At 35.6% G+C, this 14,639-nt stretch overlaps 1 protein-coding gene across 1 annotated transcript; it reads left to right on the forward strand.

Moving 5' to 3' along the window:
• The first annotated feature begins 11,089 nt into the window (after positions 1-11,089).
• Positions 11,090-14,639, forward strand: LOC115977174 (sugar transport protein 7-like). The gene is made up of 4 exons (XM_031098870.1): positions 11,090-11,489; positions 12,614-12,933; positions 13,049-13,672; positions 14,027-14,639. Exons 1-4 carry the CDS (start codon positions 11,345-11,347, stop codon positions 14,492-14,494), a joined length of 1,557 nt encoding a protein of 518 aa, XP_030954730.1. The 5' UTR covers positions 11,090-11,344; the 3' UTR covers positions 14,495-14,639.

Consider the following 14,639-nt stretch of genomic DNA (forward strand, 5'->3'; position numbering starts at 1 on the left):
GCCCCCACAAGACCATAAATTGATGACTTTACTCAAGCTGAGGCCATAACCTCATGTTCAACCATAGGAAGGTATTATCTCAGCCCCCACAAGGCCATAAAGGCATATAATATAAATTGATGACTTTGCTCAAGCTTAGGCTGTAACCGCATGTTCAACCATAGGAAGGTGTTTTGACTCAAAAAAAAAACTATAGGAAGGTGTTATCTCAGGCGCCATAAGGCCGAAAATTGATGGGTCATTACACATCACCGGGTCTTGACTTATTCTATAAATTAGGTTGCATACATTTTTGCAAAGCCCAGGCCGGCTTCAGCATATAGGCATGCCCCAAATAAAGAAAAGACTCCTCTTGTAACTAATACTATTATAATATAATATATTTATGTGTATATTTTAATTAAGGCCCCTTTGCCCAGGAAAAAATAATAATAGGGCCCTTTTTGTTCGCTAAAAGAATGCATTGTATTTTTTTTTTTTTAAAATCCTACATTTACTATCGGTCATTTTGAAGTTTGAAATTTATCTACAGTCAACTTACGCGCCTACAAAACTCCCAAAATTGTTTTCTTAATGGAAACAAAACTTGAGAAAACTTCAATGGAGAGAATTGGTCATAGGATGCAGTTTCATAACATTTTTGTGGTTCCATGAGTTAACAGAGGAGGTGGTTTAGCTTTGTTGTGGAGAGATGATATCTCTTTGGATGTCCAAACATATTTTGATCGGCATATTGATTCTTTCATAAACCATGGAGTTGATGAAGCCTGGCAGTTTCCAGGTTTCTATGGAGACCCTGACACCGCCAGCCAAGAAGACTCCTGGTCCTTGCTTAGAGTTTTGAGTCAAAGAAGTAATTACCCATGGGTGGTTTTGGGGGACTTTAATGAAATATTGTTGGCAGAGGAGAAACAAGGAGGATTGGACCGATCTGAACAACAGATGCAAAACTTTAGAGATGCTTTGGATTTCTGTAGACTGAAGGACTTGGGATTTCATGGCTTTCCCTTCACATAGTGTAATAGGAGACCGGATAATCAGAATGTTTGGATTCGACTTTACAGGGGGGTTGCTACTGTTGATTGGATTCTTCGTTTTCCCACTATTAGAGCCCACCATTTGGATTGTTTTCATTCAGATCACAAACCCATCTTTCTAGGTTTGGATTCTGATTTGAATCGTTTCTATAGGAAGGGGCGTCCCTTTCGATTTGAAGCCATGTGGCTTAAGGATAGTTCCTGTGAGGGTATTATTCAGAATTCATGGAAGAAGATTGAGGGGTCGGCCTTGGTGGGGAATTTTAACCGGAACATTGTTTTGTGTCTGGAAGGGCTTAAGGTGTGGAACCGTAACACTTTTGGGCATGCTAAGAACACTTTGCAGCGCGGTCTCAAAGAGTTGAAACATGCTGAGGAGTCTAATGGGTACCAGACTAATCAAGGGCTTATTCAAGATCTCTGATCTCGTATTGAGAAACTTAAAAAGAGGGAAGAATGCATGTGGAAGCAAAGATCCAAAATTGTTTGGTTGAAAGAGGGGGACCAAAACACAAAGTATTTCTATTGTAGAGCTAACCAACGTAATAAAAGAAATTTTATTGCAGGTTTGGAGGATCATACAGGTGCATGGTTTGAGGAGGAAGGCCAAATGGCAAAACTAATTGAGGAGTACTTCGGTGCTTTGTTCACTTCATTAGGTCCTTTAGGCTTTGATGAAATTTTATGTGGAATTCAACCATCGGTCACTAATGACATGAACGAGGACCTTACCCAGGAGTTTACTACAAAGGAAGTACATCAGGCACTAAAACAGATGGCCCCCACCACTGCTCCCTAGCCTGATGGTATGTCACCTATATTCTATAAATCTTTTTGGCATATTGAGGGTAATGATGTCACCAGTATTGTCCTTAATGCTCTTAATTCTGGGGTTGTTCATGAATCTCTTAATTCCACTTTTATTTCCCTCATTCCTAAGGTTAAAAATCCAAAAAAGGTTTCTGATTTCAGACCTATTAGTCTTGGCAATGTGATTTATAAACTTATTTCAAAGGTTTTGGTCAATCGTCTGAAACTTGTGCTCCCCAATATTGTCTCCGATTCTCAAAGTGCCTTCTTATTGGGGAGGTTAATTACAAACAATGTGCTAGTAGCTTTTGAGACCCTCCATTACCTTAAAAGAAAGACTCAAGGGAAACTAGGTTTTATGGCTTTTAAACTTGATATGAATAAAGATTATGACCAGGTGGAATGGATTTTTTTGGAGAAAGTTATGAAGCATTTAGTGTTTGCTGACAGATTGATTAAAATAATTAGGTCCTGTATGTCTTCAGTCTCTTATGCTGTCCTTTTGAATGGTCAACCAGTGGGTAGCATTTGGGGTGTGGCGTATTATAAATAATCCTAATTCTCTATGCCATCGTGTGTTCAAAGCTCATTTTTTTCCAGATTGCTCTATTTTAGAGGCTAAAGATTCAACTGTTGGCTCCTACGCTTGGAAGAGTATCCTTAGTGCTAGGGTATCCTCAATGCTAGGGATGTGATTTGTAAGGGTATGGTATGGAGGATAGGGAATGGATAATCAATGAGAATTAAAGAAGATAACTGGCTTCCAGTTAAAGCTAATAGCAAGGTGATTTCCCCCCTCACAACTGTCCAACCCGAGACTAAGGTGGGCTCTTTGATAAACCATGAGCTTGGAGTGTGGAAAACAGAGATGGTGGAAAGGCTTTTCCTCCCTCATGAAGCAGCCATGATTTTAGGAATTCCTTTGAGTAATAGGTTGCCACATGACAGTATTAGTTGGGGCCTAACTCCAAATGGTGATTTTTTCAACCAAAAGTGCATACAAACTGATTGTTGCCTTGGATAACAATGGCGTTGTAGGAAGCTCTAATTCTGACTCTCAGTGCAATTTTTGGAAGAAGTTATGGAGCTTAAGGGTGCAAAAAAAGTGAAACACTTCGCTTGGCATGCATGCAACAATGCTCTCCCCACCATGGCTAATCTTGCTCACAGGAACATTAGCCCATCTGTTGTTTGCGAGCTGTGCAAGATAGCCCCTGAGGACACTCTTCATGCTCTGTGGGCGTGTAGTAAGCTCAAAGTTGTCTAGAATATGTTGTCCTGGACACAAGCTGCCACTCACGCTCGCCCACTGAGCTTTAACGATTTATTGGACTGTTTCTTGCAGGTACAAGAGGACTTCAGGAAGGAAATTTTCATAATGGTGGTCTGGACTGTCTGGAATCGCCAAAATGCTGTGAAGTTTGGCCACCCGACGTTTTCAATGGATCACATCGTCCCAAGAGCTGGAGCTCTACTTCAGGAGTTCTTGGCTGCTCAAGACAAACTGACCGAGGTCCCCATAGTTGTTGTTTCTCACCAATGGCATCCTCCGGAGTTCCCATACTACAAAGCCAATTTCGATGCAGCGATTTTCAGACAAAGCTCCTCGGCAAGGACTGGTGTAATCATTCGCGACAACAAGGGCGAAGCTATTGGTGCATTATCCATGCCAATCCCTCTGTCCAATTCAGTTGCTATCTTGGAAGTGTTAGCTTGCCGTAGAGCTCTCCTCTTTGCCAAAGAAATGAGACAGGTGGTCTTCGAAGGTGCTTCTGCCATGGTCATTCAAGCCATTACCCATGGCAACTCAGAACTAGCAGAGTATGGACACATCGTTGAAGACATCAGGATAATAGCTGCAGATTTTGATTTTATTCAGTTTAGTCATGTTAAACACAATTGTAATGTTGTTGCGGATGCCCTCGCTAAGAAACAGTGGCAACTCCAGGAATTTTTCTCAGGGTGTTCCTGGGTGGGCTTGCCCAGTTACAATTTTTTCTTTTTTAGATTTTAGTTGAAATTTTTTTTTTTAGTTTTTTCTTTTTTGCTTGACAACAATGTTATGAATACCGTTTTAGACCCTGTTTCGGTTTGTTTTGTGGAATGGAATATTTTGGTATCGATCTATTTCGATGTACAGTTTCAGAGTATTTCGGGGTTTCTAAAAAAAATTAAAAATAATATATATTTATATTTTCTTATACAACATAAAATTATTGATCCAAATAAGTAATCCTCAAATAAAACAAATCATTTAGTTTTTCTTCTTTAACACTCAAATCATTTAGTTATTACATAACAATTACTATTTTAGAATATTAAAACATAAATATGTAATTAAATAATGAAAAACAACAACTAAAAATAGTACAATAAAAGTGTGTATATATATATATATATCAAGTATCAACTTAACATTGTTTTTTATTTTTTTATTTTATTTTTTTTGTCTTTTATAATGTGTATTCACTTACTTTTTAAGGGACCATATACCACAACTCCAATTCAATGCCACGGTCCCATCCACCTCTACACTAAAAGACAAGAGCCAAACAGCAATGTCAACAAAATTACATATCTTTATATTTATATACACTTACCCAAATAGTAAAAAACTAATCAATTTATATTGTCAAAAAGAATACAAACAGTAAAAAATCAAGCAATTTATATGGTCAAACAAAGACAAAAGCAGAAAAGTTAAGCAATTTATATAATTATATCGTGAAAAGATAAGTCTAAACTCCAAACGGACCAAACACACAAGTCAGACACTCAGACTGAGAATCAAGCATGAGAGAGAGAGAGAGAGAGTGAGAGTCAGAGTCAGAGCAGAGATGAGATAGGGAAAACCGGAAAAAAAAAGAGAACTGAAATACCGTCGCCGATCTCGCTTATGCCGTCGCCGATCTCTGCATAATGATCAAGCTAACGGTCCAGAACTGTCAGGCCAAGGTGTGAGGTGTCCGTGGTGCCCTCCGCCGCCGCAGCACTAGTCATCATTCATCAAGGCGGTGAAGGAGCCGGAGCGCGACCAGAAGAAGATGAAGAACATCAAGCACAACGGTAACATCTCGCTCGACGATGTCATCAAGATCGCTAAGGTGATGAAGCCTAGGTCTATGGCGAAGGATTTTTTTTTTTTTTTTTGACAAGTATGGCGAAGGATCTTAGTGGACTGAAGGAGATTCTGGAGCTTACGGTTTGCTTTAGCCTTTATTGGGGTTTGGTTTTTTTTTTTTTTTTTTTTTTTGAGAATCCGTGGGTTTGCTACTGTTGGCTTGCCGTGGCTTGATGTTGTTGGGCTTGCCATCCGTTTTTTTTTTTTTTAGAATCTGTGGGCTTGCCATTTGATCTGTTACAATTTTTTTTTTTTTTTTCAGATTTTAGTTCAAATTTTTTTTGGGTTTTTTTGTTTTTTTCCTTGAAAGGAGAACAAATAATTTTTTTTTTTTAATTGGAGAGTGTTCCTAATTTTTATCCGGGTGTTCCTAATTTTTTTTTTTTTAAGGATGAACAAATAAAAAAATTAAATATTATATATAAATTTTTTTTTTTTCAGGTCAGGGTGTTCCTGGGAGCACCCTGACCATAACGTGGCGCCGCCACTGCTAAGAAAGCTAAAGACTCTCTAAGCTTAGCTGTTTGGCTTGAAGAGGTGCCAGAGGACATTGCCCCTCTTCTTTCGTTTGATATTTCTTAAGTAATGGTTATTTCTCCCCTGGTCGTTTTGGTTTGGGTTCTCCAAAAAAAAAAAAAAAAAACGCCTACATACACGTCTAAAGTCTAGTGTGTACCCTTTTTTAACTAACATTAGACTATTAGAGTCTTGCATCCATTGATTGAGCATTTGCATCACAATGCAAAATAAAATAATATTAATAATAATAATAATAATAATAAATGCTCAATTCTACACGGTAGTGTATAAATTTGTAAAGTTGATGTAGTTTTACATGATTACTATAGTTTTACTTTTATATATCAGTACTCTCTCTCTCTCTCTCTCTCTCTCTCTCAGAAGATAATAAGAAACAAAAAACATAAAATGATTTTTTTAATAAAACAAAATGTAGAATAAATAATTTAATGTGAGTATTTTAAAAAAATTGTTGTATAAAATAGAAAAAATAAGATCTTATCCTAAATATTCAAGTATTTTGAGGTAGTGCGAATGCTTTAATGTCATTATCACATCACATCAACCCATTTGTTACTTTGTTGTTTTTTTTTTAAATTAGTTTGACTTTTCCCATTTTTGTTGGTTCCCCTTTTTACTCTTTTTTTTAAAAAATATTTCCAATCATTTATTTAATTTGTTTAGGTATATTTTTATTAGTTATCCTTCTTTTAGGATGATTTACTTTGTATTAGTACTAATTTCTTGAGTTATGTGATAAATAAATTTTTCTTTGTGCAAATTTAGAATATAAAATGATCACATCATTTAGTAAAGATGCAATCTTTGTTTTTGATAAATCATGTTCTATTGTTTTATACTTTCAATTTTATAATATTTAAATTATATTTTTTTATTATAAATCATGTTTCATTTATTTAGAAATATTTATCAATTATAAATGTGTACTAGAAAATGTCCAACTCGATATGAAAAACTAAGAGAGAGAGAGAGAGAGAAAGAGAGAGAGAGAGAGAGAGAGAGAGAGAGAGAGAGAGGGTTGATCTCCAAAAGAATCCATGGATAAAGTTATTAGTAGTATTAAGCAAAACGCAATAAAAATATGAGTGAAAATATAATAAATGAACAAGAAATTCATCAAAAAGAGTTAGAAGATAGCGAAAAAGAAAGAACTTTGAATACAAAAACTTAATTAGTAATTTTGCATTTCAAAAGATAAAAAATAAATTAATTAAATAAATAAATATTAATTTAATTAATATTTAAATAAGTAAAGGCCAACTAAACCTTTCATCTTAGGCTACAAAATTTGTTTAAGTGCATATCCTATAGCAATATCTTGAGGATAAGGACCGATTTTGTGGGGGAGGAATGTTATGCCAAATACAATTTTGTGCCTTCTCAAAAAAAAAAAAAATATATATATATATATATACAATTTTGTGGATTTACAATAAGCCAATAACACGTCTAGTGTCAAACACACTAGTGTTTAAGTCCTTGGAAAACTTAAATGAAAAGCGTTAAAAGTAGGAGTAAATAAAACTTGTAAATTGATGTGGCAATGTGTTATGATTCGGGATGAAAATTTGTTATTTGAATTAAAAGTATTTAAATTTAAGCTTAGCGATAGATCTTTATCTAAATAAGGTAGCAGTAGATTAGTATTGTTATTTGCTAAATTCAAATTGATTCCTATGTTTTAGGATTTGTTGATGAGATTATCTCATTTTAGTTTTTATATGTAAGTTGAACGCATAATGACTAATGAGATTCAAGCAAAAAATTAACCAAAAATATCTATTTTCTCAACTTGTGGATTTCAACTACCATCATAATTAACATGTAGCTCTAACCCACATTTGAAGAAAGCAACTCTCACCCTAACATGAGAACGGGATTTTTTTTAGAGATGATACATCCCCTCAAATGTTTCACATAATAATTGGATCACGTTTGCAAGATGTTACCAAACTACATCTACCTATTAAAAGCGTCAATCCCAACAAATAAAGAATAGAGAGCATGTCGAAGATTGTCAACCAAATCTTAGATATTACCAAGGACATGTCCAAAAGAATGGTAAGGATGAAAGATTCATGGTTTCAAATGATAGAGGTCTTAGATAAATAATGCAATGAAATTTTGGAGATCAAAAACAATCATAAGTACAAGTATCCTATGAAATTTCAAAAAATCATAATGTCCTACACGAGGAATCACCAACAATTTCATTGAGTAATATGTTAGAGGGTGCAGTTGAAAAGACAGATCAAAAGGATCGTCTCGTAAATTCAAATAAGCCTACGCTAATTTCACGCATTGAATTTGTCATTCCCGATAAGTTCAAGGATGTGGGAAACAAGACTTTTTTGTTTCTAGTGCTTATAGAAGTGGTTGAAGAACTAGTGTAAATATCCATGATCAAAATCCTTATCCATCAACACTTCAAAATTTTAGGATGAGTATTCTCAGATTGAAGGAGAAAGTTATGGAGTGAGCAAGCATGGATTTCCATGTCTTGGAATCGTGAGGACAAGATTCATCTTGAAAAGAGATATATTGTTATCTAAATTAATTTAAAAGTATTTATATTTAAGCTTAGTTAAATTTTTATTTGAATTAATTTGAAAGTATTTAAATTTAGACTTAATAATAGGTCTTTATTTGAATAGAATTCTAGTAGATAAGTATTGTTACTTGCTTGTATTCAATTTGAATCCTATGTTTTAGGATTTGCTGATGAGATTTTTTTCGTTTTAGGTTTTTCATGTAAGGTGAACCTGTAGGGGTAAAGTCCCTAGACCAAACAATGGCCCTTAGGCCCTCTATGGAGTTCAATACAGTCTAAGGAGAAAGTGTAGGTGCCAGAAAGGGCCCCCGGCCCAATTCCTATGGGCCTGAGCTTACTTTAAAGACTATCCGAGGAGGGATGTCTCCTCGGACGTGCCAGATATGGCTCAGACATGCATCCTACCAATAATAAAAAATCACTCCACAACTGCCACATTAAATGCAAGGCAGCTACTTTTCTGGCCGCATTAATGTGGAGAAGACAGGCGAACAGTATTACCTTGGTCACAACAACTCACAGAAAGACAGGGGAAAGGTCCGATGGGACGGGCACTCAAGTGAAGGCCTAAATGATCAACAAGTGTAAGGCCTTGATGACTTGAAGGAGGCTATATAAGTGAAAGGAGTCCCCATGAAGTGGGGGACGAGAAAAAAGGAGAAGAAACAACGGAGAAAAGAAAGAGAGAAGCCACAGCTTTTGATCAAGAGCAGAAGTGCACCCACACGTCTCCTCGGACTGGATCTCTATTGGACATGAATGAGATATTCTTATGTTCAATTGTTGCATGGCCCCAAAGTTAACTAACACTCACTTCGTTAGGGCTTAGTTCTGTAACCCCCTCTCTATAAATTCATTGTCTAGGGCATCTTGGGCCAAAATCACCCACCTGTTGGGCCTAGGCCCCAAAGCAAGACCCTACAAAACCTATAATGAAATTCCAGCATAAAATTAACCAAAAATATCAACTTTCTTGACTTGTGGATTTCAACTTCCATCATAATTGGATCACATTTGCAAGATATCACAGCTAAAATAACCACGAACATATAGGACTTGTCTATCTTGTAGGCTAGAAGAAGCCAGACATCCAACACAAACGATAAGGTATTAAAGTACACCACTGGATTGAACTTTCTTTAAGAAGAGGAGATCTAGGATTGATAAATTTATAGTGTTCGATTTTAATTATTATTTTTTTTTTTTTCATTAACACTAAATCAAGTTATTTTATCATTGTATGCAATTGAGTGAGCCAAAAGATTCTTTAGTATACATCTTGTACCGTAATATGTAACCCATAAAGCCTTTTCTAGTTGACTAAACTAACAAAGTACATGTCCTAAACACCCATATATTATGTTATGTATAATTTCTCCCTCTCATGATATCAGGTATTTGGCTAATTGGCAAATTACGTACTCAACTTGTTCTTTTCCTAATGATTTGTGCATCAGACAGCTCAGTCGTGCAAATTTATGACAGGATGCGGGAAAAAAAAATCAAAAGATCACAAATCATGTCTAACAGGAAATTCATTGAATCAAAATATCACATATCACGTCTAACAGGAATTTCATTGACCATATGGTATTCAAAAACAAGAAGTAATAATAATAATAATAAAATAACACATATAGAACACTGCAAATTTCTTGTCTTACTCTGAATTAGAATTAGCAGGTGAAATCAAAGCCACCCAACATGCTTTCTTCAGAACAAAAACTCCCCTATTTGTGATAGACATACCCATTATCAGAAAGGCCGGGATTTGGAGTAACACGATTCGAATTGATGGAGAGAGGCTGAGTTGAAGGGAGATCGGGGAAAAGGATAGGAAGCACAAAGAATCCATACTCGATGCAAATTGGTTTAAAGGAGAAAGGAAGGACTGAGATAGAGACACGAAATCATATATAAAACTGTTGAAATGTATTATGTTATTGTAATGACTCCCGCAAGGAATGTTACACCGTTTCATTTGGCCTTCAAATGAAAGCCTCAAACATTAAGATGGATGACAATTAAGACGGGATAACATTCTGCAAACAGAGGGAAAGAAAAGAGAGAAACAGAGAGGAGTGACAAGATTATTGAGCAAAATTATTAACAGTAAAACCATATCGAAGTTTCCTCTCAAAAAAAAAAAAGAAGTTACCATGGAAAATCTTCCTATAAATCTTGAGTTACAATTCAAAATATTGGTAGAATTTTTATTAGTGTGCATAATTGATATTTTTTATATAACATTGAAATTACTAGTATATTAACTTGTTTTTTTGCCTTGGTGAGGAACTAGATGTTTGGTTGTAGCTTAAATGGTACCTCTAATGTTTCCAACAACTATTGACAGTTCGAATCCTCGCCCCCTGTTGTAACTATAAGGAGAAGTAGAGTAGACAGACTTATTAACGAAATTTAAATTTCATCTGAAAATATATTAATAGAACTTATCTTGTAATAATGGTTTGCAACTTGTCGGTTCATTTTAAGGAAAAGTACAGTCCTTATCCATTAAAAAAAAAAAAATCAAACTTATCCATAGTACATATGTACATACGTATTCTTACAAAATTATCATTCGTTTGCATCTTTGCCATCCAATACAAAGATATTTTTCTCACCCAAGTTAAAGCACTTGCCAAGATTCCTTTTTTTTTTTTTTTTTTAGAGAGATGCCAAGATTCATTTACTGTAGACTGAATGATATTTTCTCCCTCATAATGACATTCCGTATGGAGTATGAATTCCTTTATCAAATAAATAAAAATGTTTCAACATTCAAATACTATCTTGTAGGGGGTGTGAAACATATTGGTATACTATGGCAATATCAAAGTTCCTTTTTTTTCCTTCTTTTTGTCGGTCACCCAAATGTTATCTATGCTGCACCAAGTTTAAAGCTAAAAGTTTTTTCCATTTTTTGTGGTAGTTGCCATATATTAATTCATGTATTCTTACTAACACGTTTTATTTTTAGATATGGTGTACTTACTTAAAAGTCTAATAATACTTTTTTTTTTTAAGCATTAAATAGTTTAATACTTTTCTCCTTAACGTGGTCCTTTTATTGGAAAAGAAGCAGTGGTCTTTTTATTGACAGAGTTAAAGTAGGGAGGTTGTTTGTGTCCCACCCAGTTGCAAGCTCCCTTATTGTAAGAACTGAAGCAGAGTTTGGCAAATACTTATTCTTGAAGAGAGAGAAGGGTTGGTTTGTGTTAAGTTATCTCTTACCTATAATATTTTGTGAGGTCTGAAACTGAGAGGAAGAGAAGGTCTTTGAAGATGGCAGGTGGATCTTTTGGCCCGGCAGGTGTGGCCAAAGAGAGAGCACAACAGTACAAAGGAAGACTCACCTCTTATGTGATCATTGCCTGCACTGTTGCTGCTGTTGGTGGCGCAATTTTTGGCTATGATGTTGGAATTTCAGGTACTTCACTTTCATGAATCCGAATCTTCACATGTTTATTATTATAGTTCTGGCTTTTTCGATGATTACTGTGGTGAAGAATCTACCAAATATTGTCATAAAAAAAATAATAATTGTAACAACTTTTTTGGTATCTGAAAATGATGAGCTAAAAAGTGAACAGTGAAAAGTTCAGACGTCACATGGACTTTGCATGTGTGCATATATGGACAGAACAGAATCAGAATTTCCAAGAGGAAGGGAAATTCTGTTTGGTACAAGTAGGAGTTAGACCTTTTCTATGACTATGATGAAATTATGAAACAAAATGCAAATAAATTAGTAGTCTTTCCAATTCATACCTGAAATCTCTTCTAATGCATCAGCCAACATAAAGGCTCTGACATCTTCAAGAAATACTGAATCCTGTAGTTAATTATCTCAAAACACCAGTGGTCTTCCAATTTTCCTTCCTCTGGATTTGTATTATTATTATTTGTCCATTGAAAATTTGAAACCCAACTTAAATTCAGTATACCAGTGAAAAATTTCTCAAGCGTCTACTTCATCCTTTATTTGGTGCTACGAGGAAAATTATATCATAAAATTGTCGCAGAAAAAGGGGAGGTCTTCGTGTTGCTTCTTTTTCAGAAAATCAATGAACTAACTATCCAAATCTTAATCTTCTGGTCAATTTGAGACAAGAAAAAAAATAATCTTGGAATCTAATTCTATACTTTGCCTAATAGTACAGATCACAGCCATGGTTTATCTCTAACTGAATTTAATGAGTGCTCTCCTTTTTTAAGATATGAATTGAACAGATTTTACACACAAAAAAAAAAATACAACCAACATAAAGTGCAGGATGCTATGAAACAAAGAGGTATTCGGTATCCAAAAGATCAGATTTTGAAAGCACTTTATTTCATAATTGTGGAAATCCGCTGTGACACGGTGAAAATTGATAAATTAACATTAGTCCGAAAAGTTTAAAGAGTTAGGAAATAGTGAATGTAACCATTATTCTAATACTTTTTTGTTAGTCAGATGATGCACTTGTGCTTGTCATGCATACATGTCTGAGGCATAGTGAGAGCATTCATGTTTTTACAAGTTACTAAATGCTGCTTGTTGATTAATAGGAGGAGTGACATCCATGGATACATTTCTTGAAAAATTCTTCCCTGCTGTTTTTGTAAAGAAGACGCAAGCACGTGAAAGCAATTATTGCAAGTACGAAAACCAAGGGCTTGCAGCATTTACATCTTCTTTATACCTTGCTGGTTTGGTTGCTTCTCTGATGGCTTCTCCTGTTACAAGAAAGTTTGGACGTCGAACAAGTATAATCTGTGGTGGGCTAAGTTTTCTTACTGGGGCAACAATAAATGCTTCTGCCATGAATATGGCAATGCTTCTTTTGGGTCGGATCATGCTTGGTGTTGGCATTGGATTTGCAAATCAGGTATATCCCGTTTCGCGTACCTTTTCAAGTGTTAGATAAATCAGGATATGATCAATTATATTTTTTCTATATTTAAGAACACATGACTTAATCTTCCCTCTTGTTTGTTTTAAAGGCAGTTCCACTATATTTATCAGAGATAGCGCCAACACATCTTCGAGGTGGTCTTAACATGATGTTTCAGGTAGCAACTACATTTGGTATCTTTATAGCAAACATGATCAACTTTGGAACACAAAAGCTTAATTGGGGATGGAGGCTCTCTCTAGGATTGGCTGCTGTTCCAGCTTTGTTAATGACAGTGGGAGGAATACTTCTTCCTGAGACACCTAACAGCTTAATTGAGCAAGGAAAAATAGAGAAAGGGAGAGAAATCCTTGAAAAGCTCAGAGGAACCAAAAATGTTGATGCAGAGTTTGAAGACATGATGGATGCAAGTGAGCTTTCAAACTTAGTAAAGAATCCCTTTCGAAACATCCTTGAGAAGAGGAACAGACCAGAATTAGTAATGGCAATCTGCATGCCAATGTTCCAGATACTCACAGGCATAAATTCAATTCTCTTCTATGCTCCTGTACTGTTTCAAAGTATGGGGTTTGGTGGCAATGCCTCTCTCTACGCCTCAGCTTTGACTGGAGCAGTTCTTGCTTCATCTACATTCATCTCTATTGCAACAGTTGATAAATTGGGTCGAAGGGCTTTACTTATAAGTGGCGGGATTCAAATGATTACATGCCAGGTAAAAACTTGAACGCTAAATTAGGTTGACATAATAATACTTCCAGGAGAAGTAAAATCAAAACTAATACCATAGATTCTAAGCGCAATCATATTTATGTTACTTCACTGAACACGGAATTTGCAACATTCCCCTAAAGTTTGTAATATGCTTTAATTCAGCAGCTCTAGTGAGAGAAGCAAAAGCCCTTTCTTAACACCAAAAAAGATCTTGTTTTCCTGGAAATACACTAAAACTTAATGAAATAATTACACCAATTCACAAATGATCCAAAAAGTAATACCAAAGTTGATGTCTGGGTTCTGGAGTTCCTTGATTCTATCAAATTAATCATTCTTTGTGTATCTGAAACAGGTTATAGTTGCTATAATCTTGGGGATAAAGTTTGGCGACCAGCAAGAACTATCAAAAGGTTTCTCAATATTGGTGGTGGTCATGATTTGCCTCTTTGTTCTAGCTTTTGGATGGTCATGGGGTCCCCTTGGCTGGACAGTGCCAAGTGAGATATTCCCGTTAGAAATTCGATCAGCTGGACAAAGCATAACAGTAGCTGTAAACCTTCTATTCACGTTCATAATAGCCCAGGCTTTCCTTGCCATTCTTTGTGCATTCAAGTTTGGAATCTTCCTCTTCTTTGCTGGCTGGATTACCATCATGACCATTTTTGTTTATTTCTTCCTACCGGAAACGAAGGGAGTTCCCATTGAAGAGATGAAATTCATATGGAAGAAGCACTGGTTCTGGAAGAAGTTAGTGCCTACCCAAGGGGAAGGCGAAATAAGCAATTCAGTGGAGCTAGATGAGAACGTTAGAGAGCCATAAGCCGTATGGATATAAGCAGCCGGGATGCATGTAGTGCCTCAGCCACATTTATCCATACAGAGCCATAAGCTATATGGATATTGCGTTCTAAAGAATTAAACATAGCATATAAAAATATAATATTATTCTATTACATATTATGATT

Source organism: Quercus lobata, chromosome 2 (genome assembly GCF_001633185.2).
Source record: "Quercus lobata isolate SW786 chromosome 2, ValleyOak3.0 Primary Assembly, whole genome shotgun sequence".
Lineage (NCBI taxonomy): Eukaryota > Viridiplantae > Streptophyta > Magnoliopsida > Fagales > Fagaceae > Quercus > Quercus lobata.

Coding starts and splice junctions, on each gene's coding strand:
- LOC115977174 (XM_031098870.1), top strand. CDS start 11,345: ATGGCAGGTGGATCTTTTGGCCCGGCAGGTGTGGCCAAAGAGAGAGCA. Junction 11,490..12,613: donor CTATGATGTTGGAATTTCAG/GTACTTCACTTT, acceptor GTTGATTAATAG/GAGGAGTGACATCCATGGAT. Junction 13,673..14,026: donor TTCAAATGATTACATGCCAG/GTAAAAACTTGA, acceptor TATCTGAAACAG/GTTATAGTTGCTATAATCTT.